The 10,763-nt window shown below is 36.8% G+C and overlaps 1 protein-coding gene across 1 annotated transcript; it reads left to right on the plus strand.

The window, feature by feature from the left end:
• Nucleotides 1-1,172: 1,172 nt before the first annotated feature.
• On the plus strand, nucleotides 1,173-8,731 carry LOC112099740 (TMV resistance protein N-like). Its single transcript, XM_024187195.1, has 3 exons — nucleotides 1,173-1,645; nucleotides 2,191-2,450; nucleotides 8,376-8,731. Exons 1-3 carry the CDS (start codon nucleotides 1,173-1,175, stop codon nucleotides 8,729-8,731), a joined length of 1,089 nt encoding a protein of 362 aa, XP_024042963.1.
• The last annotated feature ends 2,032 nt before the right edge of the window (nucleotides 8,732-10,763 follow it).

Below are 10,763 nucleotides of genomic sequence, written 5' to 3' on the forward strand. Positions count from 1 at the left end.
TTTTTTTTGTAGGAACAATATATTAATTTTTCGTAAGCTTACAACATACAAGGGTATTTAGGTTTGCTTTTATTAGAGCATAATACAGGCAAATAAAACAAGCACTTCATTATATCATGGAGACACATTTGCTTCACTCATATATGTCACTCAATTGGAGGAGAGAGTAACTAACGTCTTGAGGAAAGCAACATTGTGTCTTGCAGCACTGTCAATTCTTAAAATTTACTATTATTATTATGATGATTATTATTCTTTGTACCTATAAAGTTTCATCAATTATGTCTCCAATTTGCCACAATTATTATTCCCCAGGAATATATTTCCAATATTTTATTTCACATATTTACTTCTGCTACTAGTATGATAACAAATAATGCCTTTTTTAACTACATCAGTTTCTAGATCCATTTTATTGATAACTAACCGAACGCACCATCCATTATTTAATTTATGGGTCAAATAAGTCAAGTAGTTGAAATAGAATGTTTGTTTGGTAGATAATTTCGATTTTTATAATTGTTTAAAAGATTTTCAAACATAAGTACAATATTATACAATTGAAGCCTAGTCCAACATAGAAAATCAAATAAAATTAATTTTCATCACTACTCGAGAGAATCAAAAGAGTACTAAGGTAGCATTTTTTTTTTAATCTAAAATTTGAATAGGCCTGAATTTAGGTGAAGTCTTAACATAAATGTCTAAATAATATGTTTATTTTTTTAATATCTGAAAATTAAGTGACATCTTATTTGTTTTTTTTATAATTTTTAAAAAATAAACATGGTTATTTGACATTTTTGTTCTTATAAGTCAAAATGAATAAATGGATTAGACATTATAATTTAGGAAATAACTATATTTAATAGAAACATCTTTAGGATAGAGTATTTACTTTCCATTCATATATGGTTATGACTTATGAGTACGAAAGCACAAAAGTCGTGTGTTGAAAGTATGGTGTTCATGTGGAAATGTCCACAAAGTAATTTCAGTCATCGTACAGTCCACTGTGCTTGGACAATGAGATGACATTGAAAAATTATCACGGAACTTCAAGGGAGGTTCATAGCATCGATTTATTCTACAGAGTCACGCAAATTTGATTCAATAATTGTTTTCATGCCATCAAAATCTCTCCCTAATTAATCCAACTGTTTCTGTTAATTATGGCTTCTTCTTCTCGAAACAACAAGAAATATGATGTTTTTGTTAGTTTCAGAGGAGATGACACCCGTGACAACTTTACTAGTCATCTCTATTCGGCTCTTTCTCGACAAAATATCCAAACTTTCATTGACGACCAATTGAATAGAGGAGATGAAATTTCAGAGTCACTTTTGAATGCAATTGAAGCATCAGCCATTTCAGTTATCCATTTCTCTGAAGGCTATGCCTCTTCTAGATCGTGTCTCGATGAACTTGAGAAGATCCTCGAGTGCAAGAGAGAGTATGGACAGATTATGATTCCGGTTTTCTATCTGGTTGATCCATCAGACGTGAGAAACCAAACGGGGTCTTTTGGGATTTCATTTTCGAAGCTTGAAGAAAGATTTAAGGAGGATTCAGAGAAGCTGCAGACTTGGAGGAATGCTTTGAAGGCAGCAGCCAGTCTGTCTGGCTTTCATTCTCAGATCATCAGGTGAAAAGTTATTTTTAATTTCGCATACTAATATTTAACACTGTAAATAGATTTCACGCAGCACTCTTTTAGTTACATAACTACACTTTTTTTAGGCATCAGATTCTAGACTTCTTGAATTTCCCCACTTTTGAGCCCATATATTTTTGCAGAATTAATAACAAAAGCCCCAGAAGTTTACAATATATTTAACAAAATTAATGGCATTCTGTCTTTTTTTAAGCAATTTCAATCTCTCACTCATATACCATTATGAAAAAAAAAAATCTCCCACATATAGAATATTCCTGTAATTTAAGAGTTATTAATTTATAGGGAGATTGTAAATTCCCTTACACAAATTAATAAATACTACTTATTCTGATTATTTTTATAAAATTTGATAGCTCTCTTGGTACCATCATTTTACAAAATTATCTCTATGAAAAAAAAAAATAAGTGGTATAAATTAATTTCAATAGAAAACTGGCAATTTCCTTTTTTTCATAGTTGCTGCAAATCCCTCCTATTTGAAGTTACTGGTGATAATTTTATGTATTTGCTAGGCCTGAATCGGAACTTATAAAGGAAGTTGTTAATCACATTTTGAAGAGACTGGATGAAGTGTTTCGGCCGCATGATAACAAAAACCACCTGGTTGGAGTGGAATCAAAAGTTGAGGAAATTGAATCTCTGTTAGGTGTTGAGTCGAAAGATGTTTACGCTTTAGGGATTTGGGGCATTGGTGGCATAGGCAATCGCCTTGTACACACCACCCTAAATGATTTTGTTATTGAACTTTACAACCCAAAACACATCTACTTAGGTGAGCATGTGACTTATAAACTAGTGAAAAAACCCACTTGCCAGCGGCATGGAATATTACAGGACGCACAACGAGTTCTTATAGAGTATGTTGTGGGCCCATATCTCAACCAATGAAAACATGCCACTCATCCGATTGTGCACTACATCAACTCTCCAGTATATAACGCAATCACATTTGAAAACTTTCTACTTTGTTAAATCTAAATTGTTGTATATGGGAAAGTTTCATCATGTGGAAGCAAAAGCAATAAAGAGGGAACAGTTAAACTCCATCAAATCTTATATATTTTAAAAAACATATTTGTATATTGATTTAAAAAAAAAAAGAACGTGATAGGTGTCATTTTCACCCAACTCATTTTTGCTGTGAATCAATTTGGTTAAACATCTATTTTAGGGTGAAAAACATCATGATCAGGCACACATGAGCAAAATGTGCTCCCCTCGGCCTAAAATGACTCATCGAGAAAGATTATCCCCGATGAGGTGTGTGCTGGTCACATGAGCAAAGTCGGCTCGAGGAAGTGCGAGAAGAGACTAGAATTAAGTCAAAACGAAGACTTGGTTAAAGGTCAACCCATGGGTTTCCTCCAAAGAATTCGAGCATGAAGCCCACTCACCAGTAGTTACACTGCCTACTCTCCCACGGTTATGTGACTAACCTAACAATGGTGTTGGGGGAGAGAGGAGGCCCATAATTTTGGTTGGATATTAAAGCTTTAGAGAACGGAGGTAAGGGTTTAGATAACTTTTTACTTAATTTTCTCATACTCTCTCTATTTACAATTTTATCTTCTCTATCTTTCTTGTTTTCTGAAATTAAACCTTTTTTTCATTCAGAGTAGCTGTAATTAAGTCACGTGAATCATGTCACGAGTTTTTCCAAGTAGACCCAGATCGCTCACTTGCGCGTCGGAGGGTTTACGCCGGAAAAACCTCAGCATCTCCTAACTAGTTGTTATAAACGTAGGTGTTCTTGGAGAAAGTACTCGAGGGCGCAGGAACTTGTTCGATAGTGAGGAAGTAGCATAGAACCGTCTCCCTATTAACAACAAATTTAAGTGTTGGCGTGGTTGTCTGGCCGCTACATAGCTCAACCAGATTTCTATATCAACAAACATGTATCCACTCTTTCAAGTATTTATACCAATTCCATATTTGAAATGTTTCATTTGATTCCATAGTTGACGTGGTAGCATCAATGGCTAGAATTTACCTTTAAAAAAACTAGCTTGTAAGGAAAGGTTAAAGATGCCCATGAACCTTTATTTCTACTTAGATTATTGCATCTTTTTCATTTGAAAAATTGAATCTTGTCATTCACATATCATTAACACGAGCAATATAGATTAATAAATCATTGTTCTTTATTATTGTGCCAAATTTGACTTTTTATTGAAAAAATTGGTACATTTCTTGAATCAATTTGGAGTTTCTACAACTTTTCAGGGATCAGTTTCTCCTACATTCTTTCGATGTCAAAAGATATTCAAGCGGTTGAATAAGAATTGACATATGCAATATAAATACAAGAGTTGTTTGCCATTTTAAATTGGGAATAACATATAATGCTCATCAAAACTTGCTAATGAGAAAGTAAATTCCTCAGCACTTAAATGTTCTAGCCAACCGAGAAAGCATCTTTTCATGGATCTCCTTGGGTCTGTCGTCATGGGGACGATGTCCCACTCCTTCCAATACAATTAACTTGCACATTTGAGAGTTAAGAAGCTAGAAATGAGGAGTGTTAACCAACAGGTCCAACAAAGAGGGTGAATGGATTCTCAACACCCCATAAAACTAGTATAGGTATAGAGATTGATGGCATCAATTGCACTAGGTTTGGCCTTGGTAGGCCTATCACAATCGAAACAAATGCATTAAGCATCTATTCATTACGGTGGGTTCTCGTATGATTTGCAGTTTTGAGGTCAATTATGAATTCTGAGTGGCCGTTTTTGTACGAGGTTAAAATGGCACATTAGTGGAGAAATTAGAGCATGTTCGGTAACATTTATGGGTCCTGTTTTCATTTTCCTTTTATGAATCTAAGTTAATGCGCGATTGATGGCCGAAATTCAAAAAACAAATTGTGAAACAAATAATTCATATCTTCTTTTATAGTTATAAATTTGAGAACATGTATAACTTATTCTCAATGAATTACAAATATAAATTTGAGACCGTCTATTTCTCTCGTCTAAAATCTTATCGCGATCTTCCCATTCACTCTCCCTTATCACAGATCTAATCGCTCTTTTTCTCCATCTTTGGTACATGTTGCTATTCTCTCTTCTTTACTGCTTTGGTCCTGCTGCTCTGTCTCTTTCACTACTGTTGATCTTCCTCTGCGCTGCTGTTATCTCTCTCCTGCTGCTGTTAAATTTGTGAGTTCGCTCTTTGTTACTATCATCCTCACAACTGGCGGAAATCAGAGAATCCACTCTTTCGTATGCTTAAAGTTCTTGGGATTGAAAATTTTCACCAAGTTAAAAATGTGTAATAAAGATTTCTTCTTCGAAAATGTTATAACATTCTTTTACAGTTTTACCTTTTTCACCTCTTCCTCTTTCAATGTGAAAAAAAATGTAAGTTAGTTTAAACTTTAGAGAATTTTAGATGAAATCATTCCACATCCAATTAGACTGTATCTACTTGTTTGTCCATTATCATAATTTTAATTTAATATATAATTGTAATTATCCAAGCAGGGCTCTAAGATGTCAATGCCCCACCAAAGAGGGCAAAGGAAAATGAAGAAAGAAGACAAAAGAGGAAGAAGAAAAAAAATTGAGAGGAAAATATATCAAGGGTAGGCACCAGATGTTTGAAAAAGAAAAAGATAAATTCAAAGCTCAAAATTTCAAAGTTTGAAAACTTGAAATTTGCAGCTGTATTGGTTGAAGATTAAAGCCACCTTTTTGACTTTATTGGCCATCATTTTGCTATAAATAGAAGTGCAAATGAAGAGCTGAAGCATTCCATCGACAGAGAAGCATTTCCTTCCTTTAGAGTTGAAAGTATTAAAGAGTTTAATAAACTCTTGAGTGATTAGTGTTCTGAGAGTTTGGGTGTATTAGGATTTTGGGAAGTGAGCTAATACACTCTTGATTTTGTATTAGGATTTTGTATTAGCATTCCGTCGAGAGAGAAGCATTTCCTTCCTTTAGAGTTGAAAGTATTAAAGAGTTTAATAAACTCTTGAGTGATTAGTGTTCTGAGAGTTTGGGTGTATTAGGATTTTGGGAAGTGAGCTAAAATACTACAATACTTGTAACTCTTTTTCACTAGTAAAATATTTCCTTCTGTCTTTGCCCGTGGACGTAGGCTAAAAGCCAAACCACGTAATTTTTGGTATCCTCTTTGTGCTTGTTCTTTATTTTCTTCCAATTTCATTCTAGCTGCGTGTCTGCTTCACCCATCAATTTTTTAATAGTGGTATCAGAGCTATTGGTTGAATTTTTTGGAGTCAGGTACTGTTCACGTAAGGGGTACTATTCACGTATACGATAATATTCACGTATACGATACTATTCACGTATACAGTACTATTCACGTGAAACGGTGGAAGCGATCCAAGAATTTTACGGTACAAAGCAGGGAATAGTAGTGTGAGTAAAGCAACTGTGTGGTTTTGTACATGTCTAGGAAAGTTCTGTCACAAAGGCGATAAGAGCTCAAGGAGTCTGGGTTTTAAGTGAGACCATTGTGACCCCTCTAGTCTTTCCTGGAAACTTTCCTGGTGTGCATTCTCACACATACTCACAACTATTCAAGGTGGTACACTAACTTGTATGCGGTATTTATCAACAAAATGGCGGCAAAGTATGAAATTAAGAAGTTTAACGGAAATAATTTTTCGTTGTGGAAAATGAAGATGAAAGCTGTATTGAGGAAAAATAATTGCTTGACAACAATTGGCAAAAGGCCCATGGAGATAATTAATGGCAAGTGGAACGAGATAGATGGCAACGCCATTTCTGATCTACACTTGGCACTTGTGGATAGAGTATTATCCAGTGTGGTAGAGAAAAATACAACAAAGGAAATATGAGATACTCCTACAAAATTGTACGAGGCCAAGTCACTACACAAGAAAATCTTCTTGAAGAGGAGACTTTATACTCTTCGAATGGCGGAATCTACATCGGTAACATATCAGATCAATACCTTGAAGACTCTATTTTCACAACTCACAACGTTGGGTCATAATATAGAGGAAAATGAACGTGCAGAGCTTCTACTTCAAAGTCTACCAGATTCGTATGATCAACTCATCATCAACCTGATGAATAACAATCCAGTGGATAGTCTAGTTTTTGACGATGTTGCAGCCTCCGTATTAAATGAGGAGAGTAAGCGGAAAAATAAGGAAAACAGACAAGCAAGTTCGCAGCAAGCGGAGGCGCTATCGGTAATGAGAGGGAGATCAACGGAACGTGGCCTCAGTGGGAGTCAAAATCATGGTAGATCAAAATTCAGGAGTAAGAAGAATGTTAAATGCTACAACTGTGGTAAGACGTCAAAAAAGAGTGGTAGAGTAACCAAAAGAGAAGAGAGGGCAAAGAACTTGAGTCATCAAATGCTCAGGGGTGTGTAGCAAGTACCTCAGATGATGGCGAAATTCTCTACAGCGAGGCAACAACTGTTTCAGAAGGCAGAAAATGACCATCTGATGTTTGGCTTATAGACTCAGGAGCTACCTGGCATATGACCTCTCGGAGAGAATGGTTCCACTCATATGAGCCTATCTCAGGAGGATCTGTATATATGGGAGATGATCATGCCTTGGAGATTGCTGGTATTGGTACTATCAAAATAAAAATATTTAATGGTACAATTTGTACAATTGGGGAGGTACGACATGTCAACAGGCTGAAGAAAACTCTATTGTCTTTTGGACAAATGGATAGTCATGGGTATAAAACTCATGTGGAGAATGGAATTATGAAGATCGTTAAAGGTGCGCTTGTATTGATGAAGGCAGAAAAGATCGGTGCTAATCTATTCATGTTTAAAGGAGAAACACTACAGGAGGCTGATGCGTGTGTCGCATTAAATGGAGAAGAGTCAACGATGATGTGGCATCTCAAACTTGGCCACATGTCAGAACAAGGTTTGAAGATTCTCTCTGAGCGAAAATTGCTTCCGGGGCTCAAATCGGTAAGTTTACCATTTTGCAAGCATTGTGTTACAAGTAAGCATCATAGATTAAAATTCAGTAGATCTATTGCTAGAAGTAAATGCATTCTAGATTTGATTCATTTTGATGTTTGGGAATCACTGGATATATCTATGGGAGGTGCAAAGTACATGGTGACTTTCATTGATGATTATTCCAGAAGATGTTGGGTGTATCCAATTAAGAAAAAGTCAGATGTATTTCCAGTGTTTAAAAAATACAAAGCTTGGGTGGAACTTGAATCTGGTAAAAGGATCAAGTGCTTGAGGACAGATAATGGTGGAGAGTATACAGACGGTGAGTTTCTTGCTTTTTGTAAGCAAGAAGGTATTCAGAGGCAATTCATGGTGGCATACACTCCTCAACAAAATGGAGTGGCAGAGCGGATGAATAGAACTCTTACAGAACGGATAAGAGTTATGTTGAGGACTGTTAGTCTACCCAATTCATTCTGGGCAGAAGCAGCCAAAACTGCTTGTTATATAGTAAATCGATCACCATCTATAGCTATTAGGCTGAAGACAGCGATGGAGATGTGGACTGGAAAGCCAGCTGATTATTCTTACCTACATGCATTTGGATGTCCTGTGTACGTGATGTACAATGCCCAAGAAAGAACAAAGCTGGATCCAAAATATAGAAGATGTATCTTCTTGGGGTATGCTGATGAAGTAAAAGGGTATCGTCTATGGGACCCCACTGCCCACAAGATCGTCATCAGCAGAGATGTTATCTTTGTAGAAGATCAACTGCAAAGGAGAGATGAGGATGATAGCACTGTAAAAGAAAAGTCAGAGATTGTGCCGATATATGTGGAAAATAATCCAGAAGATTCAGATTCTTCTGAAGCAGCACCAGAGCACGAAGAACAAGAACTAGTCGAGTCTGAGGCTCCAGAAGTTCGTCGGTCAACTCGTGAGAGACGACCGCCAACGTGGCGCTCGGAGTATGTTATAGAGATCAATGTTGCGTACTATCTTCTAACTGAGGATGGAGAGCCATCAACTTTCCATGAAGCTTTAAACAGCTCAGATGTTACTTTATGGATGACAGCAATGCAGGAAGAAATTGAAGCTCTACACAAGAACAAGGCATGAGAACTTGTACCACTACCACACGGAAGAAAAGCCATTAGTAACAAATGGGTCTATAAGATCAAACGTGATGGCAATAACTAAGTGGAGCGGTATCGTGCAAGACTGGTGGTGAAAGGATATGCTCAGAAAGAAGGTATTGACTTCAATGAGATATTTTCTCTGGTAGTTCGACTCACAACAATCAGAATTGTCTTGGCAATGTGTGCTACATTTGACCTACATCTAGAGCAGTTAGATGTGAAAACTGCATTTCTTCATGGAGAGCTTGAAGAGGAAATTTATATGCTTCAACCAGAAGGTTTTGCAGAAACAGGAAATGAGAACTTGATTTGCAGATTGAACAAATCTCTATACGGTCTCAAACAGGCGCCGAGGTGTTGGTATAAGAGATTTGATTCTTTTATCATGAGCCTTGGGTATGGGTTATTTTTACATACCTCCCCTGAGGTTTCACGTAATAACAGTTTAATAGAAAGTATCTCTGTATTTTTATATCCCTCCCCTACAGTTTCACAAAGTTATGTATACCATCAGTATACAAGGCTAAAATCGTAAAATCTCATTTAAAAAAAAAAAAACTCAAAATTTTTTTTAAGATTCTTATTATTTTTTTTGGGAAAAACTATTGCAGTAAATCCCTAACAACACATCCTCTCTCGTGCGGTCACCCCTCCCGGTGATTCCTTCATGCCGCACCATGTCTCGTCGTTGCAGCCCACGATTTCGCTCCCCTAATTCCTAATTTCACAAAACAAAGTGAGCCCTAAGAGCCACATCCTTTCTCATCCAGTCGCTCCTCCCGAGCATTCGCCCCGGTCCCTTCTCCCAGGGAATTTAACCCGACCCGAGTCATGGATCTGAACTGGGGACCCGCTGCCAATTCGTCTGGCGGGTGATTGGTTGGATCTCCTGGTGGGGGATTGGTTGACGACCCGGTCTCTTCTAAAGCCGTTTCTCGGCGGAGGCTTTGCCGGAGATCTAGTAATCACTCTCGGTCGTTGCCTCACTTCTTACTCGCCCTCTTCAATGTCTCTCATGTTAGTGACATTAGTCATCGTTGAGAGGCTCTCGCTGACGCTGACGCTGCAAATCTTGGACACTTGAGACATGATTTCCTCCTCATTGCTGCTGCTCAAGTTCTGCTTATCTTGAGCATTCTTGGCAAAGGCTTCAACTTTGCGGGGGCTATCACTAATCTTGGCCTCTTTCTCTTGTTCTCGTTCTTGTTGTTGCTGCAACTCTTGTTTCATATGAGCAGCAAAAACTGGGAATGGGTTTGGCTTCGGTTTTGGTTTACGGGTTTCAGAGAGAACTTCTTTGACAGTTCCAATATTTGGTGATGCTGAGTATTTGTTGAGTTGTTTACAGTTCCCCCACTTCCAAGTTTAAATATGAAGTAGTAAGTGGTCAGTTAATTTTGCTTCGTTCAATGCTCACCAGTTTCTTGTGGCTCCTTTTCTTTTCTTTTTCCCTTAAACAAATAATAGTAACAAAACGAATGGCTTCCTTTCTTTGAATGGAAGTCATTTTCTAACTTTCTACATCATATTCTTGTGATTAAAAGTAAACTTTATTTATTTTCAGGTTTTATTAAGGTTTTATAATTTTGAAATACAACTTTGTTCTTAACTCTTTCCCAATCGGCAGACAACAATTTGCCACCCAATCAAGGAATATTTCAAAAAAATTATTTATTTTAATTAATTAATTAAAAAGAAAGTTACAAGACAATGAAACATTTTTCTGTAACCCTCCCGTGGCCCATGTGATTCCGCTGTTGGTGTTCTAGCTCCTATAATTGATGTACTATTTTTGTTGAAGTTATGAAAATGTTATTTTCCCTTTTCAAAAAAAAAATGCATGCTAGCCCACGCTCGCTCGCATCATTACACTGTCAAAATTTGCTGGGAAATTGTACCTGTCAGCCTTGAAAGGGTATTTTCGTCATCCTATGGTCCATTAACGGTCAACTGACGGAAATACTAACTGCAGGGGAGGGATGTAAAAATACGAAGATACTTTTTATTAAACT

This window comes from Citrus clementina, unplaced genomic scaffold (genome assembly GCF_000493195.1).
Source record: "Citrus clementina cultivar Clemenules unplaced genomic scaffold, Citrus_clementina_v1.0 scaffold_3, whole genome shotgun sequence".
In the NCBI taxonomy this organism is placed as follows: Eukaryota; Viridiplantae; Streptophyta; class Magnoliopsida; order Sapindales; family Rutaceae; genus Citrus; species Citrus x clementina.

Coding starts and splice junctions, on each gene's coding strand:
- LOC112099740 (XM_024187195.1), top strand. CDS start 1,173: ATGGCTTCTTCTTCTCGAAACAACAAGAAATATGATGTTTTTGTTAGT. Junction 1,646..2,190: donor TTTCATTCTCAGATCATCAG/GTGAAAAGTTAT, acceptor TGTATTTGCTAG/GCCTGAATCGGAACTTATAA. Junction 2,451..8,375: donor CCCAAAACACATCTACTTAG/GTGAGCATGTGA, acceptor TTATCTTTGTAG/AAGATCAACTGCAAAGGAGA.